This window comes from Salmo trutta, chromosome 38, assembly GCF_901001165.1.
Source record: "Salmo trutta chromosome 38, fSalTru1.1, whole genome shotgun sequence".
In the NCBI taxonomy this organism is placed as follows: Eukaryota; Metazoa; Chordata; class Actinopteri; order Salmoniformes; family Salmonidae; genus Salmo; species Salmo trutta.
Window position 1 is genome coordinate 6,819,489 of NC_042994.1, and position 24,433 is coordinate 6,843,921.

Sequence of the window (24,433 nt, forward strand, 5' to 3'; positions counted from 1 at the left end):
AGACCAACTTTGGTTGAGATATAAACAACGGTTAATCAAACCCTCTTTAATAAAATTACAAATTTAGTCCAGCTTCTCTCAGGAAATGCACCAGTGAAACTGTAGTAGTAGTGTCGAAGTAAGCATCACTGACGTGACCATTTATTTACCTACCAGAAGTACTATACATTACATGTCTTATTCATATAACTTGAGTGCCATTTGACTTCAGTTGTTAGGACATTGCTTAGCTGGTCATTGACGTGAGATTTCTACAGGAGGACAGTGGCAGGAGGAGGCTTGGTCATATGTGTCTTCAGTTTAAAGCTGGTGTGTGCAAATTTCCCAACTATCACTGTGTGTTTTTGTGACTTCACCAATTCTCTCAGGGTCGGATGTGCACCCGAGTATGCCCGGCTCTTAAACAACAAGCTGATGTCAAAGTGGAAGCGCCTTGTACAAGATGGCATAACAAAACAACAAGAATCAGTTCAGTACTGGAATCCCTGACCTCAGGGTCCAGAAAGGAGGAGGAGAGGGGGAGTGAAGGAAAGAGAAGTGGAGGGGGTGGTCGAGGGAAGGGAACGGGGAGTAGGGTGTCTAAACAATTCCATATTTTGCCAGGTCACCGAGTTCCATGTCACCAAAAGCTTCCCATGGGCAGACCACTGTGATGTCTGTGCCGAGACCCTCCATGCCGGGGATGTCATCACCGAATCTGGTGAGAGAGGGAGAAGTTCCATGAGCTAAAGGGATAGAGACACAGCAGACGTGAGGGTTGTGGTGGTAATGTTGAGTTAGAGACAAAGATTTATTGAAGTGTGTTGGTACGGTATAAAAATAGTTGCATTTGATATGTAAGGATGGATGCTTGTTATGTTAGTAGGCCTATTAGTTTTCATTGTTGTAGTAGTAGTTATATTTGTGTGTTCTAAGTGAGTTTCCAACTCACCCCTTCTGGCCAGGCTTGGGGGCCTTGCTCTTGAAGGTACGGGTAGTCCTCTGCTTGAATTTAGGCGCGGCCTTCTTTGCAGCGGCAGTTGCAACGTCTGCCATTTCTGTTGGTTACCGAGGGAGAGGAATGAGAGTCAATAAGGTAGCTGGCAAATACTTAACTGAATAACAGTAGTAAATCCCATCAAGATATCAGTCAGGGGTAGATTATCGGTTTCCTTAACTCCATCGGTCTTATCCTCAATCTGTCTTAATCCAAACCCCTTTCCCTAATACCTAGTTATTACCCCCCCCCCCTCCCTCTCTCTATCCCGTCGCACCCCAAGAGTGATAATCCCTCTAAAATACACCTGAGCGGTCTATGTTGATCCAATCATACCAGATTAGATTTGGCACCAACCCATACTGTACTAACTAAGGCCAAAATAGTACCAAAGCTACTTGTTAGCGTTACAATCTGTAGTTCAGCTGAGGTCACTTCAACCAGAACATTGTGTAACTAGAAGGTTCTTCTAGACCTTCGAAACCACTAGTAGCCTATCCCAGTCTTCCCTTTCAACTGCACTCTATACAATGTATATTTCTATCATAGAATGCATTGCATTGACAACATTCTGTTGTCAAGTCAACAGCCAATCAAAATCTCTCCTACATCACATTCCATAGGTGCTCTACTGATCTGCATGTGTTCATTCTATAGTGTCCACAGGGTGCCTATTCGTCTGCTGACCTCCTAGTGTCCTGGTATTGCCTATTGGTCTGCTGGTCTCCTCCTAGTGTCCTGGTATTACCTATTGGTCTGCTGGCCTCCTAGTGTCCTGGTATTACCTATTGGTCTGCTGACCTCCTAGTGTCCTGGTATTGCCTATTGGTCTGCTTGCGTCCTAGTGTCCTGGTATTGCCTATTTGTCTGCTGGTGTCCTGGTATTGCCTTTTGGTGTGCTGGCCTCCTAGTGTCCTGGTATTGCCTATTGGTCTGCTGGTCTCCTACTAGTGTCCTGGTATTGTCTGTTGGTCTGCTGGTCTCCTCCTAGTGTCCTGCTATTGCCTATTGGTCTGCTGGCCTCCTCCTAGTGTTCTGGTATTGCCTATAGATCCGCTGGTCTCCTAGTGTCCTGGTATTGCCTATAGGTCCGCTGGTCTCCTCCTAGTGTCCTGGTATTGCCTATAGGCCCGCTGGTCTCCTCCTAGTGTCCTGGTATTGCCTATTGGTCTACTGGTCTCGTCCTAGTGTCCGGGTATTGCCTATTGGTCTACGGGTCTCGTTCTAATGTTCTACAGTACAATTCAATTCCCTGTCTATCAGTGTGTTGAATGAAAGCTCTATTAGACTACAACCACTCAAAAAGTCCATTGTCTGTTATCCTGCTCTGTTCTCATCCTCAAGAGTCAGTTGTGTGAGCTGTCTCAAGTCTACAGCAGGAGGCTGCTGAGGGGAGGATGGCTCATAATAATGGCTGGAATGGAGTGACGGGAATGGTATCAAACACATGAGAACCATGTGTTTGATGAGTTTTGATATTTCATTTATTCCGTTCCAACTATGAGCCCGTCCTCCCCAATTAAGGTGACACCAACCTCCTGTGAAGTCTACAAAGGTCCTTCTCCAGAGCCAGCACTAAAGCAAGTGCACTGAACGCTACCCAGTCAATGACCATCAGCAATGGAGCACTATCTCAACAAGACAACTCCATTTGGCTTCAATTGTCTAAGGCATTGAAGCCAAATGACCCTTACAGGGAATGCAATAAAGGTAACTAATGCTCAGAGCTGAGCGTAGCAGGACGCTGCAGTTTCATCCTACCTGTCTTTGCAGTCTGTAGTGAACAGTTCTCCGGGGTTGGGTTGATCCTACTGAGATCCTGCTGTATCTCTCTTCTTCCTCTCCGACTGTCCTCCCCTTTTATACACCTCTCACCTAATCCCCTCTGACCTTTGCTCTGTCGCTCGCACACTCTTTTTTTCCGCTCTCCATCCCTCCCCCATCGCTCTGCCCCTACACATAGTGAGGGATCAAAAGAGTGAAGAGAGAGGTGTATTTTAAGATGGATTTGTGGAGGATATAGCCTGCATGTGGTTTTTGTGGGCATAGGTGCAAAACGTGCAGGTAATGTTGTTCTCAGTCGACGTGTCAGCGGTGGGTCGTATATTTTGGTATGGGGTATTCATAGTCAGGTTCAATCGGGGCCAACATCTGGGCACTTTGCATCTATGCACAAATAGATTCATTTTAATGTTGCATTATGGCATAATTCACATATTTAAATACAGATGAAGTGGTAAATAACTGTTTAATTATTTGAGTTGCAAGGATGTTTCATTGACTTTATCAGACTATATTGTGTATTGTATTTCATGCACTTAGTCAGCAATCAGTAATCAATTTATTGTTATGTTAGTATGTATGGTCCAGTGTAGTGCAATCTGAGAGACAGATTTTTATTCAAAGCCAAGACCTTTTGTTATGCTGAAGCAGGACTATGATATGGTGCATCAACATTGTATTAGCTATGTGTGGTTATATATTGGCATGTAATAACAAATGCATTTTTTGCTTATATTTCTAGCTTATTTATTTTTTTAAATCTAACTCTATAAGGACACTAAAAACTAGCTTGGTTAAAGAGAAAACAAACAAATGTGACCCTTAGGTCCCAGAGGTCAGAGTTAATCTCTGCAGGTAAACTGGAGGTAAACCCAGTGGCCAATGCATGACCGTGTGTACTGTGTGTCCTACTGGGTGTTTACTGGCCACCATCCTGTCCCATGCTGCTAGCTGGCCTGACATAACATCCAGAGCATATTGTTAGTGCCCAATGGCACCCTATTCCCTACATAGTGCACTACTTTTGACCAGATTCCTATGGGTAATGAAAAGGGTGCCATTTGGGATGCAGTGTATATATATATATCCACTGTGGGCTACGTGCTTGCAGAGTTAAGGCCCTGTAATTGGCTTACACATGGCACCGGCCACTGAGTATGTACAGCAGTGTATAATGTCTTGGCATGTGTAGGCTGTTGTGTAATTGAATGAATGAACACACATTGGTAGACCTGATGTAAAGTAAGCTTTAGGTTGGTATTTATAGGGAGAGAGGGACTGTTTTAGTAGGGGTGAGAGGGTAGTGTATCAGTGGTCTGTAGTTGTTGCAAGGGCTAATTGTGTTAACTGCTGAGATACTAAGAGAAGAGCTTTTGTAGTCTTATTAAGGCCCAGTTTAACTAAGTGTTTGCAACAAAAAAATTAAGCTATAACAAGCTGTTTATGTAGGATTTACTCTTAGGCCCTATTCAATCTGTCTCGCTGAAGTGTTACAGATTGCACGATAGAAATGTAAAAGTAATTTCCGATTGAGCTGAATGTGCACATGCACTTACAATAAACAATTCCGCACAAAGACATGGGGGGAACAGAGGGTTAAATACACCACATGTAATGAGGGAAATGAGACCATGTGTGTGGGAAGACAAGACAAAACAAAAGGAAAATGAAAAGTGGATCGATGATGGCTAGAAGACTGGCAATGCTGACCGCCGAGCGTCGCCCGAACAAGGAGAGGAACCGACTTCGGTGGAAGTTGTGACAGTACCCCCCCCTTGACGCGCAGCTCCAGCAGCGTGCCGACACTGGCCTCGGGGACGACCCAGAGGACGAGGCGCAGGGCGATCCGGACGGAGACGGTGGAACTCCTGCAGCATTGAAGGGTCCAACCCGTCCTCGACCGGAACCCAGCACCTCTCCTCCGGACTGTACCCCTCCCACTCCACGAGGTACTGAAGGCCCCTCGCCCGACGCCTCAAATTCAGTATGGAGCGAACGGAGTACGCCGGGGCCCCCTCGATGTCCAGAGGGGGTGGAGGAACCTCCCGCACCTCAGACTCCTGGAGCCGGCCAGCCACCACCGGCCTGAGGAGAGACACATGGAACGAGGGGTTAATATGGTAATCGGGGGAAGCTGTAACCTGTAATAAACCTCGTTCACTCTCCTCAGGACTTTAAATGGCCCCACAAACCACGGGCCCAGCTTCCGGCAGGGCAGGCAGAGGGACAGGTTTCGGGGTGAGAGCCAGACCCGGTCCCCCGGTGCGAACACCGGGGCCTCACTGCGGTGACGGTCTGCGCTGTCTTTCTGGCGCAGCACGGCCCACTGAAGGTGAACACAGGCATGTCTCCTCCGTGCACCCGAACCAGTCGTCCACCGCAGGAGCCTCGGTCTGACTCTGATGCCAAGGCGCCAGAACCGGCTGGTACCCCAGTACGCACTGGAAGGGGGAGAGGTTAGTGGAGGAGTGGCGGAGCGAGTTCTGTGCCATCTCGGCCCAGGGCACGAACGCCACCCACTCCCCCGGGCCTGTCCTGGCAATAAGACCACAGAAACCTGCCCACATCCTGGTTTACTTTCTCCACCTGCCCATTACTCTCGGGGTGAAACCTGATCGAGACCCTCAGACGTTCCATGAACGCCTTCCAGGCCATCAACGTGAACTGGGGACCTCGATCAGACACTATATCCTCAGGCACGGTCGGTAAGGAAATCCACCGACAGGTGCAACCACGGCCGTTGTGGAACGGGTAAGGGGTGTAGCTTCCCTCTGGGCAGCTGCCTAGGAGCCTTACACTGGGCGCACACCGAGCAGGAGGAAACATAAACCCTCACATCCTTAGCCAAGGTAGGCCACCAGTACCTCCCGCTCGGCACTGTCTGACCAATACCAGGATGACCAGAGGAGGGTGACGTCTGGAGGAAAGCTGGCACCATCCCTACCGTGAAGCATGGTGGTGAAAGCATCATGCTGTGGGGATGTTTTTCAGCAGCAGGGTCTGGGAGACTAGTCAGGATCAAGGGAAAGATGAATGGAGCAAAGTACAGAGAGATTCTTGATGAAAACCTGCTCCAGAGCGCTCAGGACCTCCGACTGGGGCGAAGGTTCACCATCCAACAGGACACCGACCCTAAGCACACAGCCAAGACAACACAGGAGTGGCTTCAGGACAAGTCTATGAATGTCATTGAGTGGCCCAGCCAGAGCCCGTACTTGAACCCGATGGAACATCTCTGGAGAGACCTGAAAATAGCTGTGCAGCGACACTCCCCGTCCAACCTGACAGAGTTTACAGGTGTGCCAAGCTTGTAGCATACCCAAAAAGACTTGAGGCTGTAATTGCTGCTGAAGGTGCTTCAACAAAGTCCTGAGTAAAGGATCTGAATACTTATGAAATGTGATATTTCAGTAAACAATATACATATAAATTAGCAAACATTTCTAAAAACCTGTTTTTGTTTGTTATTATGGGGTATTGTGTGTAGATTGATGGAACAAAATGATTTAATCCATTTTAGAATAAGGCTGTAACGTAACAAAATATGGAAAAAGTCAAGGGGTCTGAATACTTTCCAAATGTACTGTATATGTGTTAGACAACCAACAATCTCCATATAGACTGGGGCCTTGTTTGTTTATGGTCTTTACCTGTTCTTTCCGTCGTTGTTGTAATGCAATGTAACAAAACAGATACATTTTCAGCAACCTGCCCATAGCAACTCAATGTAATTTATTCATTGAAGGGTGTCTTCAAATGTCTTACATAATATTGTCTGCACAATCTCCATATAGACCGGGGCCTTGTTGTGGAAATCAATGACTCCCTGGTTCTCGGGACTAGTTTTACAGACGAAGGATCTTAATTAGAACTTTCCTGCAATGTAGGGAATAAATACAAAAAAAAACCTTTGACATTTCAGACTTGATTTTCCCTTTTGAAAATTCCATCAACCGATACAAAAATGTCCATAAATTATAATCCACATAATAATTCACATTTCCTGCTGTAGGAAACTGGCTCAAATTAAGGTCCTACATCTGTAATGAACACGAGGGGAGACAGAGAGCTGGTTTCAAGTGCAGGGCGCAGCAGGTGTTTATTGCAAAGGACCACAGGAGGAGGCAGGTAGCTGGGTCCAGGGGCAGGCAGGTCATACACAGGGGGTCCAAAAGCAGCAACAGTACAGGCAGGGAAAAGGCTAGTAACGTCGTCTGGGAGATCAGATAATAGGAACAGGAAATCAGGCAGAGAAAAGGCAAAAGGTGTCATTAGTAAGGCAGGCAAAAACTATCATACAGTGGACTAGTAACTCACAGGAACCAGTGCTCCAAACGACATGTGTCACAAAACAAACAATACCTCACAGTGATGGGGTGCAAAGAACTGAACTAAATAGGGTGTGATAATGACATACAGGTGTGTGAACAGGTGATTAGAATATAGGTGATTGGGATCTGGAGAGGGAGCTGCATTCAGGGGATCTAGGTGTTTGAGAGTGTGAGCCGGAAAGTGGTCTGGAAAGTAAGCTGTGTTCAGGGGATCTACGTGTTTGAGGGTGTGAGTTGGAAGCAGACTTTACAACATCAAGTTTCAAGTTTTAATGTTACATGCACAAGTACATTGAAATGTCTTTCTTGCAAACTCAAAGCCCAACAATGCAATAATCAATAACAATGTATTACAAAAAAATTATAGTAATAAGAATAAGAAATACGAAAAACACTAAGTAAGCATTCTACAGTACCAGTTAAAAGTTTACACACCTACTCATTCAAGGGTTTTTCTTTATTTTTACTATTTTCTACATTGTAGAATAATAGTGAAGACATCAAAACTATGAAATAACACATATGTAATCATGTAGTAACTAAAAAAGTGTTAAACAAATCAAGATTCTTCAAAGTAGCCATCCTTTGCCTTGATGACAGCTTTGCACACTCTTGGCAATCTCTCAACCAGCTTCACCTGGAATGCTTTTCCAAAAGGCTTGAAGGAGTTCCCACATATGCTGAGCACTTGTTGGCTGCTTTTCCTTCACTTTGTGGTCCAACTCATCCCAAACCATCTCAGTTGAGATGAGGTCGGGTGATTGTGGAGGCCAGGTCATCTGCTGCAGCACTCCATCACTCTCCTTTTTGGTCAAATAGCCCTTACACAGCCTGGAGGTGTGTTGGGCCATTGTCCTGTTGAAAAACAAATGATAGTTCCACTAAGCCCACACCAGATGGTAGGGCATATCGCTGCAGAATGTGGTGGTAGCCATGCTGGTTAAGTGTGCCTTGAATTCTAAATAAATCACAGACAGTGTCACCAGCAAAGCCCCATCACACCTCCTCCTCCATGCTTCAAGGTGGGAACCAGACACGCGGAGATCATCCATTCACCTACTCTGTTTCTCACAGAGACAAGGTGGTTGGAACCAAAATCCTCTGATTTGGACTCATCAGACCAAAGGACAGATTTCCACCGGTCTAATGTCCATTGCTCGTGTTTCTTGGCCCAAGCAAGTCTCTTCTTCTTACTGATGTCCTTTAGTAGTGGTTTCTTTGCAGCAATTTGACCATGAAGGCCTGATTCACACAGTCTCCTCTGAACAGTTGATGTTGAGATGTGTCTGTTGCTTGAACTCTGTTCACAGCATTATTTAGGCTGCAATTTCTGAGGCTGATAACTCTAATGAACTTATTCTCTGCAGCAGAGGTAACTCTGGGTCTTCCTTTCCTGTGGCGTTTCTCATGAGAGCCAGTTTCATCATTGCGCTTGATAGTTTTTGTGACTGCACTTGAAGAAACGTTCAGTTCTTGAAATGTTCCGCATTGACTGACCTTCATATCTTAAAGTAATGATGGGCTGTCTTTCTCTTCGCTTATTTGAGCTGGTCATAATATGGACTTGGCCATTTACCAAATAGGGCTATCTTATCTACAGTGGGGGAAAAAAGTATTTGATCCCCTGCTGATTTTGTACGTTTGCCCACTTACAAAGAAATGATCAGTCTATAATATTAATGGTAGGTTTATATGAACAGTGAGAGACAGAATAACAACAAAAGAATCCAGAAAAACGCATGTCAAAATGTTATAAATTGATTTGCATTTTAATGAGGGAAATAAGTATTTGACCCCTCTGCAAAACATGACTTAGTACTTGGTGGCAAAACCCTTGTTGGCAATCACAGAGGTCAGACGTTTCTTGTAGTTGGCCACCAGGTTTGCACACATCTCAGGAGGGATTTTGTCCCACTCCTCTTTGCAGATCTTCTCCAAGTCATTAAGGTTTCGAGGCTGACATTTGGCAACTCGAACCTTCAGCTCCCTCCACAGATTTTCTATGGGATTAAGGTCTGGAGACTGGCTAGGCCACTCCAGGACCTTAATGTGCTTCTTCTTGAGCCACTCCTTTGTTGCCTTGGCCGTGTGTTTTGGGTCATTGTCATGCTGGAATACCCATCCACGACACATTTTCAATGCCCTGGCTGAGGGAAGGAGGTTCTCACCCAAGATTTGACAGTACATGGCCCCGTCAAATGATGCGGTGAAGTTGTCCTGTCCCCTTAGCAGAAAAACACCCCCAAAGCATAATGTTTCCACCTCCATGTTTGACGGTGGAGATGGTGTTCTTGGGGTCATAGGCAGCATTCCTCCTCCTCCAAACACGGCGAGTTGAGTTGATGCCAAAGATCTCCATTTTGGTCTCATCTGACCACAACACTTTCACCAGTTGTCCTCTGAATCATTCAGATGTTCCTTGGCAAACTTTAGACGGGCATGTATATGTATTCTTGAGCAGGGGGACCTTGCAGGCGCTGCAGGATTTCAGTCCTTCACGGCGTAGTGTGTTACCAATTGTTTTCTTGGTGACTATGGTCCCAGCTGCCTTGAGATCATTGACAAGATCCTCCCGTGTACATTTTACATTTACATTTTAGTCATTTAGCAGACGCTCTTATCCAGAGCTCTTATCCAGTTGTGAATGCATACATTTTTTTTCCTTTTTTTTCTCCCTGTAGTTCTGGGCTGATTCCTCACCGTTCTCATGATCATTGCAACCCCACGAGGTGAGATCTTGCATGGAGCCCCAGGCCGAGGGATATTGACAGTTCTTTTGTGTTTCTTCCATTTGCGAATAATCGCACCAAATGTTGTCACCTTCTCACCAAGCTGCTTGGCGATGGTCTTGTAGCCCATTCCAGCCTTGTGTAGGTCTACAATCTTGTCCCTGACATCCTTGGAGAGCTCTTTGGTCTTGGCCATGGTGGAGAGTTTGGAATCTGATTTATTGATTGCTTCTGTGGACAGGTGTCTTTTTTACAGGTAACAAGCTGCGGTTAGGAGCACTCCCTTTAAGAGTGTGCTCCTAATCTCAGCTCATTACCTGTATAAAAGACACCTGGGAGCCAGAAATCTTTCTGATTGAGAGGGGGTCAAATACTTATTTCCCTCATTAAAATGCAAATCAATTTCTAACATTTTTGACATGCGTTTTTCTGGATATTTTTGTTGTTATTCTGTCTCTCACTGTTCAAATAAACCTACCATTAAAATTATAGACTGATCCTTTCTTTATCAGTGGGCAAACGTACAAAATCAGCAGGGGATCAAATACTTTCCCCCCCCCCACTGTATACCACCCCTACCTTATCACAACACAACTGATTGGCTCAAACGCATTAAGAAGGAAATAAATTCCACATATTAACTTTTAACAAGGCACACCTGTTAATTGAAATGTATTCCAGGTGACTACCTCATGAAGCTGGTTGAGAGAATGCCAAGAGTGTGCAAAGCTGTCATCAAGGCAAAGGGTGGCTACTTTGAATAAACTCCAATATAAAATATATATAACACTTGTTAGGTTACTACATGATTCCATATGTGTTATTTCATAGTTTGATGTCTTCTATTATTCTACAATATAGAAAATAGTACAAATAAAGAAAAACCCTGGAATGAGTAAGTGTGTCCAAACTTTTAACTGGTATTGTATATAAGGCAACAGGATATGAGATTAACAGAGTAGCAGCAGTTTGTATGTGAGTGGGTGTGCTAGTGTGTAGAGTCAGTATTAATGTATGTGCATATTATGTGTGAGTGAGCAAATGATGGAGTGAGCGTTTGTGTGTGTGTGTGTTGGAGTGACAGTGTGTGCGAGTGTATAGGGCCCTGAGAGTGTGCATAGAGACAGTGCAAATACTGAAATAAAAGGTCAATAAAGATACAAGGTAAACTCTGTCAAGGTAAACATCTGTACCACATGGGCGTGGAGTGAGTCTCCCAACACCAATGGTGTTCAGTACAGAAGTCCTCCAGCACTAGTGGGTTAAATGTTATAACTTCTGTTTAGGGAGAACATTTAGACAGATTTAACTCTTGCCTTAACCTGGCTTTAATCCCTGCTCCTCCCTCCTTCGTAATCCTGAGCCAAGATTGGCTGCCTCCATTTGATATCCCCCTTTCCCTTGTCTTTCTTCTGGTAGGCTTTGCCTGAGTCCCAAATGGCACCCTATTCCCTACGTAGTGCCTTCCTTTTGAATAGAACCCGGTGGTCTGATCAAAAGTACTGTAGGGAATAGGGTAGCATTTGGGACGTAAATTTGTCTTCGCCTGTTAATAACTCAGAAGACGGTGAGGCTTTGTAATCTACAGATCAGCTTTTACCTCAAACAAACTGTGATGACTTCAGAGACAACACCAGGGAACCGCAGTAATGACAGTAAATTGAGTTTCAAAAGCTATTTATACAAGTTACTGAGTGTAAAATTAACCTTCATCATGAATGAATTTACATCATCAATGGATAAGATCGTGTAGCCTAACATGTGCGCAATGATGTCCCAAGTCTTGATTTAGTGCATTATTATAGGGTAAGCATTAGAATAAGTCCCCTCAATCTTTGCAGTCATAGGTGGTAATACTGTGTCTTTCTAGGAGCTGATCCATTGTCAGTATTGTGGAATAATTCTAATGTTAAGGGTGCAATATGCAAAAATTGCTCTGCCATTTCCTGGTTGCTAAAATTATAATAGTTTGCCTAATTTCAGTTTATCTGACAAAACAAACAGTCATTGTTTAGAGAATCATTGTACCATCTAAACCGCTGTGAAATATCTTTTCCATAACCAAAAATATTGTATTTTCAGCTGTTTGAAGCAGGTGTACAAAGCCGAAAGTAAAAGACACAAAAACTAAACTTAAGAATGGGAAGCATAGAAATAGCGCACATAGAACAGATTTACCAATTTCTAAAAAGTTACATATTTCAGCTTTAAGGTAAGATTTGAATGGAGAAAGCTATCCTATCTGTATCAACACATGACTCATCGACGCGCTTAGCGAAAGCTCTCTCTGCGTGGTGTTTTGGGAAATGTATGTTACATCTTCGGCCATTGCAGGAAAGAGGTAGGAAAGCCTAAGTTCCAACGCTATCGGGAAATCGGGCCCTGAACTGACCCTGCTTAGCTTCAGAGGCAAGCCAGCAGTGGGACGCAGGGTATTATGCTGCTTGTACTTTACACATACGCCTAATAAATGATTGTGACGTAACTATGTTTGTTAAATTTGTATCCCCATGTCATAGTGTTAAAGGCAGACGTGTCACAGCTAACTTCCTGCAATTCTACACATTTTGCCATGAGGTAGAGATGAAAATGTTGCATTCTTAAAGTAAATGAAAGCTAAAATATAGGTGTGTCTGTAAAGCGTCTGTGTGGAGCTGATGAGATGAGTCAGGCGCAGGACAGCAGATATGAGTAATGAAAGCAATTTTACTCAATAATATCACAATACACGTTGTATAAATACAAGGCCACAAATACAGACCTGTAATACAATAAACAATTACTCACAAACAAACATGGGGGAACAGAGGGTTAAATAATGAACAAGTAATTGGGGAATTGAAACCAGGTGTGTAAGACAAAGACAAAACAAATGGAAAATGAAAAGTGGATCGGCGATGGCTAGAAGACCGGTGACGTCGACCGCCGAACGCCGCCCGAACAAGGAGAGGGACCGACTTCGGCGGAAGTCGTGACAGTGTCGACTGTGATAAAGACAATGGATTATGAACTGTCTTGTTTGCCGCGGCATGGTGCTTACTGCCATAGAAGCACAGTGACATATGCCTCAATGCGGTCATATTCGTGGCTTATTGGGGGTGTGGCTTTAAGTTAGTTATTTTTGGCCACCCATCCCGTGAGATAGAATGCCATTCCAGTTCTTTTTTATGTCATTCCAGTGCACTGCTTGCTTTGAATTCTATCTTCCATGTTAAGGTAAAAATACAAATAATGTCCCTTTTGGAACTGACAAGTAGAGAGCTTTAAAAATATAAATACGTGATGGATGTGCCATCACCATCATCTCATGTTATACCTGGTTGTTGTCAGGTGTGTTTACCCATCATCACCTTCTGGATTCATCTCTGCCTGTTGAGATGCTTAACCTACCTTGGAACTGAACACCAGAGCCTGTGTGTATTATTAACTCTCTCAGAGTATCAGTGATAAAGCCATATTAATGCTCTCACGTGTGCCTCTTTCATCACCCACCCATCCATCCATCCATCCATCTATCTGTCCAGTCATCATCTCTTTCTCAGATTACAGGTGTTTATAAATTCAAACTCAGTCACCATGAATCAGCTTTCACTTTTCTCATCTCTTTCTCTCCCAGACAAGAAAATCAGAAGATGCACGAATTTGAACATTAAGTTGTTTCTGTCTTCCCTCCACTCCAACTCTCTCATTTTCCTCCTCTCATTCCAAATGTTTTTGGCAGTATTTCAGTGTTAAGATTTTACAACATGTTTTTAAACACCCGGGCCAGTTTACAGCAAAGGCCTTACATGTAATTTGTCTCTTTAACAAAGCATTTGTTTCCAAAAGCTAGAGATTACTCTGGGACTGTAATGGAAGGAAACCTTTTAATTCACTAGACTGTGAAATAACATCAGAGGCAAAAGGAGGAGTGAAAAAGTGGGAATAAGAGAGGAGGAGATCAGCCAAGTGGAGTAGAGTTTCTCAGAAACATTGAACAATGAGTGTGTTAACTCAGAGCAAAATGTTAATGAATTGGAGTTTGAGGTCAACACAGTTGGGGGAAGGATATCATGCAGCTATGGATATATACATTTACATTTAAGTCATTTAGCAGACGCTCTTATCCAGAGCGACTTACAAATTGGTGCATTCACCTTATGATATCCAGTGGAACATTGATACATATAGATACTGTACATACATTTGAGATCATACAGAGATATGCCAAAAAGAGTGGAGACCGTCTGAGGACATGAGTGATGCTGTGACACAACATAAGTTTCGAGGCTCTCATGAGTTTAGCTCTTAAGAAGCCTTACTGACTTAATATGGCACTGTCACTAATACTCTGATAATAATATACACGTACAGGCCAACATAGGGTAGATTCACATGTATTTATTTTTTTATTTAACTAGGAAAGTCAGTTAAGAACAAATTCAAATATATATATTTTTTTATATTTTATTTTTACATTTTCCAATTAAGCACATTCAAAACAAACAGACAACAATAGGACAAAGTGACAGTAACAGACGAGCTTAACAAAAAAATTACAATTATATATACAACCATACATAAAAGTCATAATAAAGAGAAGAACAAATTCTTATTTACAATGATGGCCTACCTACCCCTGCCAAACCCTAACCCGGACGACGGTGGGCCAATTGTACGCCGCCCTATGGGACTCCCAATCACAGCCGGTTGTGATACAGCCTGGAATCAAAACAGGGTCTGTAGTGACGCCTCTAGCACTGAGATGCAGTGCCTTAGACCGCTGCGCCACTCGGGAGCCCCATGCATACATTGCAGACATTGAGGTGGTTAGAAAGAGACAAAAGGTAAATGGAGACTTAGAACACTGCAATCTATGCTCTCATGAGGTTTTTATTGGCAACGTTTCAACCCTTATTCATCAGGTTACTTATTATCTGATATTAAGCACTTGTTCAGAAACATGGGATATGTGTATGTAACTTTCTCCTATAGTGATTGGAGAGAGGATGAAACAAAAAAGGGCCTGCTTGAGACCCGATATGAGATGTAACTAGAGCATGTTGAGGGATCTTTTGCTATAAATTCACAAGTTCACATCGTCAAAGAAAGCTAAGCCAACATTGACACATTTCACAATACTTGACATCATCAACCTTCATCATTCAGTTGACATTGCAAGGTATTACACAACCAACAGATTATACCTACATGTTTACTATACTGTAGTGTAGATACAGTAAGTTACAGTATGTAAGAGGGACATGAAGCACTTGGAATGTGGCAAGCAACACACGCTACAGTTGTGGATAATATGAAATGAACTCCCATTTTTGTTTTCAGGAACAACAATGATACCTTACCATAGAGACTTGATGTTGAGTTTGTTTTCTTTTTGTTTAACACATTTTTGGTTACTACATGATTCCACATCTGTTATTTCATAAATTTGATGCCTTCACTATTATTCTACAATGTACAAAATAATACAAATAAAGAAAAGCCCTTGAATGAGTAGGTGTACATACACTTTTGACTGGTACTCTATATATTGATATATTTGTTTTTCCCATTTACATGTTAATTATACAGTTCAATTGTTTTACAATATTATAAACAAGTAAAAATATGGTAAAATCGAATTATTTTTCTTCATATCTAGTTGTGAGAACACATGGTCACTTAGGTTATTGCTGATAGGGATGTCCCACAACTCATCACTAAGGAGGATTGGTCCTTGCTATCCGGGATCTTCGGTATATCTCTACCCCACTGAAGTTGACATAAGAAATGGTTAAGTCTATGGTTATGGTTAAGGAAGATTACGGTAGTGGTTAAGGTTAGGGTTTAGGGTAGGGATGTCCCAGGGATCCTGGGTTGCACTAACCAAGGAGGATTCCCTTTAGATTGAGGACAGTCCACACCTGGCAAATTGCCCTCACTATGACAAGTCTTAAGATGGTTACAAGCTGTTTATGAAACATCTAGTAGGACTGTGACACAGATGACTCTGGTATTAGAGGGCAATCTTTTCAAATGTGGGAACTGCTTTCATTTTAATGCAATAATTTCCTCAAAAACAACATTATGGTATTTTTTTCATTAGTCCCAAAAGGCTTTGAATGTCAGCGATCAAGTTTTCAAGACATAGGACTTTCAAAAAGATAATTGGAACTTGCCACATCATCATGAGGATGTGTTTTGCAAGTTAGTTCAACAGCGGACTAATGTAAAAAATACCAAAAGATCATTTTTGAATGGAGTATTCCTTTAAGCCGCTCGTTGGTTCATTTTTAAATGGCACTGTATTTTTGGTAGTTTGTGTACTCAGACTCTATAATATAGAAAATCTATACACCTTAAACAAATTCTAAATGTTTCAGCACACATTTCCTCTTGGAATCCTCAAATTGCTTTTAATTGAAACTTTATTTAAAATAAATAAATCACACTAAATATTCAACAATCTAAAATACTTCTCCTGCTTCATTAATACGTATTCCAAAGATGTCTCTGATAAACATGTTACATAAAGGTTTGCTTTGTTGCGTGTCCGTTGGATACTAACATAGCTGGTTGGCTAATTCTCTAGGGTCAGTGTCACCGCTATAGCCAGACCAGTATCACCGCTATGGCCAGACCAGTGCCACCACTATGGCCAGACCAGTATCACCGCTATGGCCAGACCAGTATCACCGCTATGGCCAGACCAGTGCCACCACTATGGCCAGACCAGTATCACCTCTATGGCCAGATCAGTGCCACCACTATGGCCAGATCAGTGTCACCACTATGGCCAGATCAGTGTCACCACTATGGCCAGATCAGTGCCACCACTATGGCCAGATCAGTGTCACCACTATGGCCAGATCAGTGTCACCACTATGGCCAGACCAGTATCACCACTATGGCCAGATCAGTGTCACCACTATGGCCAGACCAGTATCACCACTATGGCCAGATCAGTGTCACCACTATGGCCAGACCAGTGTCACCACTATGGCCAGACCAGTATCACCACTATGGCCAGATCAGTGTCACCACTATGGCCAGACCAGTGTCACCACTATGGCCAGACCAGTATCACCACTATGGCCAGATCAGTGTCACCACTATGGCCAGACCAGTGTCCCCACTATGGCCAGACCAGTGTCACCACTATGGCCAGATCAGTGCCACCACTATGGCCAGATCAGTGTCACCACTATGGCCAGACCAGTGCCACCACTATGGCCAGATCAGTGTCACCACTATGGCCAGATCAGTGTCACCACTATGGCCAGATCAGTGCCACCACTATGGCCAGATCAGTGTCACCACTATGGCCAGATCAGTGCCACCACTATGGCCAGATCAGTGTCACCACTATGGCCAGATCAGTGCCACCACTATGGCCAGATCAGTGTCACCACTATGGCCAGATCAGTGTCACCACTATGGCCAGACCAGTATCACCACTATGGCCAGATCAGTGTCACCACTATGGCCAGACCAGTATCACCACTATGGCCAGATCAGTGTCACCACTATGGCCAGACCAGTGTCACCACTATGGCCAGACCAGTATCACCACTATGGCCAGATCAGTGTCACCACTATGGCCAGACCAGTGTCACCACTATGGCCAGACCAGTGTCACCACTATGGCCAGATCAGTGTCACCACTATGGCCAGACCAGTGTCCCCACTATGGCCAGACCAGTGTCACCACTATGGCCAGACCAGTATCACCACTATGGCCAGATCAGTGTCACCACTATGGCCAGACCAGTGCCACCACTATGGCCAGATCAGTGTCACCACTATGGCCAGACCAGTGTCACCGCTATGGCCAGACCAGTGTCACCACTATGGCCAGACCAGTGTCACCGCTATGGCCAGACCAGTATCACCGCTATGGCCAGATCAGTGTCACCACTATGGCCAGACCAGTGTCACCACTATGGCCAGACCAGTGTCACCACTATGGCCAGACCAGTGCCACCAATATGGCCAGACCAGTGTCACCGGTAGGTACACAAACCCTGCTGATTCAGAGTGCAGTGTGGCCAAGTCACCACAGGGGGGAGGGCCACATCCAACCCTGCATTAGTTTGAACGGCACGCACACATGCATACAAATCAAATTCCTATAAAGTGGCATTGCTCTGTCAGAAAAATAATGCTGTCTTTTAGGTGAACAGCAGGACATTACAGAATGAGTAGGGGAAAAGGGATAAAGAAAATATATGCTCACTTCAAATTGGCTAGACCATTTAGATACTACAGATATTTATGTACCGTACAATCTGGATTATACTAGAGATATACATCCTTGTTGAGTGAGGTGTCTGTATAGGCTGAAAATATGTGACAGATTTGACTGCTCGGGATTTTTTCATATTGAGATTCTGAAGTAAAAACAAACAAACATTTTGCATGGATATCCTCAGGTTTGGAGGTACATTCTTAGTCATACACGTGTGTATGCACGCCCACCCACCCAGCCACACTCATGAACTGACACGGTGACACGTAGTCCAACACTCACTGATCTTAACCTATCAATAACACCTGTCAGGTTCTCATACAGGCACCAATCAGCAGCACAAGGAAACGGCCATGTGGCAGACCCTGAGGGACGGAAGGAGGGACACGCCACACACATGGACAGACGGACACAGACTCCAGCCTAAAACTCAACCGTCCGGCATAAAATCAAAAACTGACAAACTTCTCTGAGGCTCTTCTTTGTCTACAGCCTACTGATAAAGTTATGATATCGCTGCTCTCTCTGTTTCTCTCCCTCCTGGCCGCCTCAGTCATAGCTAAAGGTAAGAATCTCTTTGCCTTTGGTCATGTACATGTCTTTAGATTTCCTAGACATCTATCTTTTTAGTCTTTATTTCCTGTTTTCTTTTCTTTAAGTCCTTCCTGAATGGTGTGATATTCTCTTCTATCTTTTTGACCTCTATGTTACAATATGCACACTAGTATACCCCTTAGAATATATGCCCAATACATTGCTTCATTCTAAGTGGTATGCTGAAATTGACATTGGGATTGAGCCTCTGACTGGCTTTCTGAGAGCCGTTCTACAGATTGATGCATTTTTCCTCTCCGTGTTTCTAAAGAGATGGAACTAGTGTAGGTAGTTGGGTTAGGGCTCGTCCAACTAATTCCATCAACCCCCCCACCTCTCTCTCTCTCCCTAAAGACAGCGCCCTCCCAACCCTGAATGATGTCACTGCAGCCGAGGCCTTCATCGAAGCCTCCGAGGTGGTCGTCATCGGGTTCTTTGAGGTCAGACAGGAAACAAGCGTGGGAAGGGCAGGATGGGAGGGGAGGGAGGGAAATGTAACGTGTACAGTAACCTACTGTAGGCCTGAGTAAGGTTGACACATCACGATGGTACAAAACCACATCAGATTTTTCGCTGGCTAGACGCTACACCACTAACGTGCGGCTGGACGCAGCCAGCCAGATATAACCGAGGGCAAATTAAACCATAACTCAGATTTGAGACGAGAAAAAAACTAAACATGCATTCCTTCCTGTGCACTGTTGACTGTTCATAGCTACAGTCCCAGCTGCTGTCAGGTTTGACGAGAAACTATTTCCTGTGGCTGGCCACACACTTGGCACAGGAAGTGACTAGCTGGCGTTGCCTTCAGGATAGTAGGCGGCTGTCCCAGAGTGCCAAGTGGTGGCCCGAGCCCTTTGGCCAAACTCAGTGTGCGGGGGACGATGGCTGGCGGACGGCAGGCTGCTGGACAAGGAAATGAGGACGCATCTGAGGAATTGGCACAGAGGAGGTCGCTGTAAACAAGTGTAAACAGAGCGTGGGTGAAGGGTGGAGAGAAGGAGTGGTGCAGAGAGAAAGGACTGGAGGAGGAGAGAGAATAAATGAGAGAGCGGGAGTGGAGGAGAGAGAGATAGGGAGTGGAGGAGAGAGAGATAGGGAGTGGAGGAGAGAGAGAGAGATTGGGAGTGGAGGAGAGAGAAAGATTGGGAGTGGAGGGGAGAGAGAGAGAGGAGGGAAAAGAGCGCGAGAGAGAGAGAGAGAGAGAGAGAGAGAGAGAGAGAGAGAGAGAGAGAGAGAGAGGGTAAATGGTGGACTGCCATGTACCTGCTGGGGACCAAAATATTATTTCAAGACATTCTTTGAGGAAAAATATTATTCACTGAAATTCACTTGGGCTAAGTGGCAATTTGAATCTCAAAAACAGACTTCAATAGTATATCACTGTAGTGAGTGTTATTAGACTCAAACATTCTCTCTCCCTCTCTGTCTACCCCCTCTCTCTGCCCCACCCTCTCTCTCTCTCGCCATCTCTTTCCCTCTCTCTCAGACTCCCTCAGACGAGACTTTTGGCTACAAGGAGTTTGTGGAGGCAGCTAAGACTGTGAAGCATATCCCTGTGGCTCTGTGCAGCAATAAGGAGGCATGGGCCAAACTCAGCATCGTGTCTGACACTCTCACCATCTTCAGAAAAGTAAACTACTACACCACACTTTTCACTTTGTCCATCAGAAATCACCTGCTTGACTCCCATTACAACTACTTCAACAACAAATTTACAAGAAAATATCAACTGAAAAATGTGATTTCTGTGTGTGTGTGTTCAGGCAGATAACCACCAAGACAACCTTCAGCTCTCTGAGACCAAGAAAGTGGAGGCGGACGGCCTTGCTCGCTTTATCACCATGAACGAGCTTCGCTACATCACCGAGTACAACCAAGTGGTAGTCACTGACCACAGCACTGTTCATCTACACCTAACACACTACTCTATACAACAACACCTATTAACAGTTATACCAGCCTTGTTATGATTACACCTTGCCATCACATCTTTGTATAATTAGCCTTTCATGTTCAGTCATATAACCAGACTATACCTACAGACAGTTAATGTACTGTCACATGCCTATTTTGATATCTATTTCTCATACCTCTTTATTTCTCTTTGTCGCTAGCTCTCTCTCATTTTGTTTTTCTCCTTTCTCTCTCTCTCTCTCTCTCTCTCTCTCTCACACAGCAGTGGGTCTGTACCAGTCAGAGGTGAAGGCACACCTCCTGCTCTTCATCAACAGGGGGAGTGGTGACTATGAAGTGCTCAAGGACCGGCTAGTTCAGGAGCTCTGGCCCCAGAATTCGTTGAAAAGGTGAGAGCAGGCAAGCAGCTACTGGACCTGAAAAGAGCGACTCAACAAAACCTCTATTATATTGGCTATTTAATTCAGATCTTAAGATAATGTCCATAAACCACTATTTGGAACAAGTTATTTTGAATCAACTCTTTAATTGCAGCTTGAATTGAATTTGTAAATTGATTCATTGGAGTCAGATGTTTTAAACTGCTCTGTGAACTGAGAAAACCCTTACCAAATGCAGGAGATAAGGAACTGCCCATCAACAAAATTCATATATATATATATATTGAACTACTGTTGACATTGGTCTCGTTCAATAAAACCACAGATTTTAGTTTTAGTTTCGGTTGTAGAACATTTTGCTACGTTGTGCCCTACTGAACATAACTATGATTTATTTGTCACAGTTCCTGTTTGTGCTGGTAAACAGGGTGAAGTCCAATGAAAAATCTCTGAGCTACTTCAGCCTGATGTCACGTGACCTTTCCCGCGTGGGCATTTACGACGGCGTGTCAGACATGAAATGGCTCATGCCCGAGGGAGAGATCTCCACTCACTTATAAGAGGCGATCTCAAGGTTTGAGGTGAAAACAAACCTGAGTTCAAATAGTATTGGTTTTCTTTGAGGGTTGATTGAGCCTGCCTGGAGTGACAGATAAAGTCAATTAAGAGCAGCTAAAAAAGTATGTCAAAGAAACAAATTCTATTTGAACACGTCTATGGAGCAGTATACGTTTAAGTGGCTTTGATAATATATAGAAAGCAGCAGTAAATTATACTGAGTTGCCTCTTTATAATGTATCTATATTGCTTCTCAAATACTTTTTTCTTAATTTTAGGAAGTGAAGCAGGCAGTAGTACCTGATCCTAAAACTGAGTTGTAAAACAAGCAAAAAAATGAATGTAAATAATAATTGTGTCTGTTTTGGAGTCAGTATTGATTTCTACCTGAATCGTATGTAGGCTATGTGTGTGCTCTGGTGGGCATGGTGTGTCTTTATGTGAGGTCAAGTCCTGGAGGGTCCTAGGGCCTGGAGGGTCTAACAGAAAGAAGAATTGGAATCTGTCTTCAGAAAAAAGAACAGTTGAGGATTTCAAATGAAATCACAAAGAAAAAACAAATACAATAGAATATGATGCAGTATATTACAATACAATACATATGTGTGTATTTTCATGCAAATGCTACATTTAAGCGCAGACCTGTGTTCAAAAACATGTGTATTTCAGGATCTTGTAATACACAGCCCCCCCCCCTCAAAAAAAGTATTTTTGTATTTGAATGCTTATTTGTAAAAAAAAACAAATAGTCTGACAAATTGTATTATTTGACAGTATTTTCAAATACTTTGCATTGGAGTGTATTTGAGTGTGTTAATTTGAGTTTTTCAAAATCTTTCCAAGTGTATTTCCAAATACAATAAAAGCATTTAACTACTTATCTTTTCAAATAAAAGATCAAAATACTTACTTTGAATGTATGTGAAATTAATTGAAATATTTTAAATAGTATTTGAACCCAGGTCTGATTTAAGTGACATACATTTGTGTTCCAGTTACAGTAGGCCAGCCTATAGCAGTGGAAGAGGGGAGTGAGTGCAGATTTCTAGACATTAAGGGCTGTATAATAAAGTAAAGAAGGATTGGAGCACTTGGGGTGAATATAAAAGAACAGATTGTCTGCCTGCTGTGCTGAAACAAACAGGAGAAGAAAAGGAGATGGGAATTTTCAAGGCACAGACTTGGAATCAAGTATAATTATCAGGGATGGAGTGCAAAGTGGAAACATCAGTCGGAATAGGGAAAACACTATTTGGCAGATTTAAGGGGGCTGGAGATATATGCATAGCTATCTAAACAGTTGCATTCCAGTTTATGTGTTTGTGGATGTGTACTACAATCAAAGTTGAGACAACATTGGAAGAAAATGCTTCCACAAAGGAGGGTAGACGGTCAGAGGATGATGAGATGGGTTGTTGTCTTGTGTTTTATTTCATCCACATGAGTGAGACATTTTATGGAGATAGTGGGCACCTTCGAGCTGATCACTATTGTCAAGTCGTTGACAATTGTTGGTCACCGCCTTTCAAAGTGTGTTGCGTTCTGGGAATAAAACATTTCCGACGTGAGTATATATGTGGACTGCATGAACTTTACAAAAATCTCTGCTCTTCACCAACTTCATCCTGCAGCCGTCACCTGTCACGTGGAGGCTCCGTCGTGTGGTGGCTAATTTCTGCATTACTAAATGAGGAGAGTTACAAACTTCACATACCAGTCAGAGTTATACTTAAAACTACATCTTTAATAATTAAGATGCTTTTGCAAAAGCACTTGACTTTCAATGATGCGCTATCTCTAATGAACCATTGAAAAGTGACTACACAGAAGTACAAGATCTTTTATAGCCAAGATACAAGATACATGACAAACCACAGATACATAGAATGGGTCACAAGGTTAAGTTTTGTATGAAAGATATCTATAAAACATAGCAGACAGCAACTGCTGTGTCAACAGTGTTCATTGTATAGACCATTGTCTGGTCCTCCTACCCCAAACTGGAACCGTCTCTCCCAGGCACGATATAGAACAGAACCATTAGCTCATCCAATGGCATAAATCAATTGACAACTCTAGATACTCTCATCTCAAGTAAACCCCCTCTTGACTCCACTCCTGGACAAGCTCACTGAGGGGAGTGAGCCTCTAGGTCATACACTATCCCAAGATAAGTGCAACATCAGAGAGGACATACAATGGTCCAGACACTGCCATACACCTTCCCCCAATGCCAAAGGAGGGAGTGACTTGCGCACAGACATTGTGGAGACAAGTAATTGGTTCCCCATTAATCACGCCATCCCTTCACATGGTTTAACAGATTCTTGTCATATGTGAATGTATCTCACATGAGCATATTATGCAAATAAAACATCTTAATTATCTATGTTACCCAACTAATTCTGATTCATCCACCACAATTGTCAACCAATCATTAGCGTTTTTGTTTGACCCATGCGAACAAAAACATGACTGAAACAGGAACCAATTTGCTGCAGTTAATGTGTAGCCTACAGTGCATAAATGAATGATGTGATTGAGGCTCTCTCTCATTTATTGATTGTATAATGTACACACAAATGATTTCAGTTTGTGAGTGGGTGTTGGAGACATGTTTTTTTGACATTATAAAGGAAACCTTTTATAAACAATGGCAACACTGCCATGGTGATCTGAGCCTTGCTGTTGGAAAATGACATTAGTATCCGAATTTCGGTTGTGGCAGATGCACCTCTCCTGACTTTACTTCTTGACTTTGGTCTACAGTCAGTTGCTTTAGCCTTACCACTCAAATGAGCCCTACTATATGTTTGCGTCTGAAAAATGAAAGACTCAGATCATCAAAAGCATATGTGTGTGGTGTGTTTGCATAATGTGAGTGTTTAATTGGCGTCTGTCTGAATTCAGAATTTGTCCAAGATGTTGCACTATGTACA

The 24,433-nt window shown here is 43.3% G+C and overlaps 1 protein-coding gene and 1 pseudogene across 1 annotated transcript; one reads left to right on the plus strand and one right to left on the minus strand.

The window, feature by feature from the left end:
• LOC115178435 (retinal cone rhodopsin-sensitive cGMP 3',5'-cyclic phosphodiesterase subunit gamma-like) lies at positions 1-2,793 on the minus strand. Its single transcript, XM_029739620.1, has 3 exons — positions 2,738-2,793; positions 932-1,037; positions 1-697 (listed from the first exon to the last, which is right to left on the minus strand). The coding sequence occupies exons 2-3, from the start codon at positions 1,033-1,035 to the stop codon at positions 580-582; spliced, it is 222 nt and encodes a 73-aa protein (XP_029595480.1). The 5' UTR covers positions 1,036-1,037; positions 2,738-2,793; the 3' UTR covers positions 1-579.
• A 15,640-nt stretch (positions 2,794-18,433) lies between these two features.
• Positions 18,434-22,635, plus strand: LOC115178748 (endoplasmic reticulum resident protein 27-like; annotated as a pseudogene).
• The last annotated feature ends 1,798 nt before the right edge of the window (positions 22,636-24,433 follow it).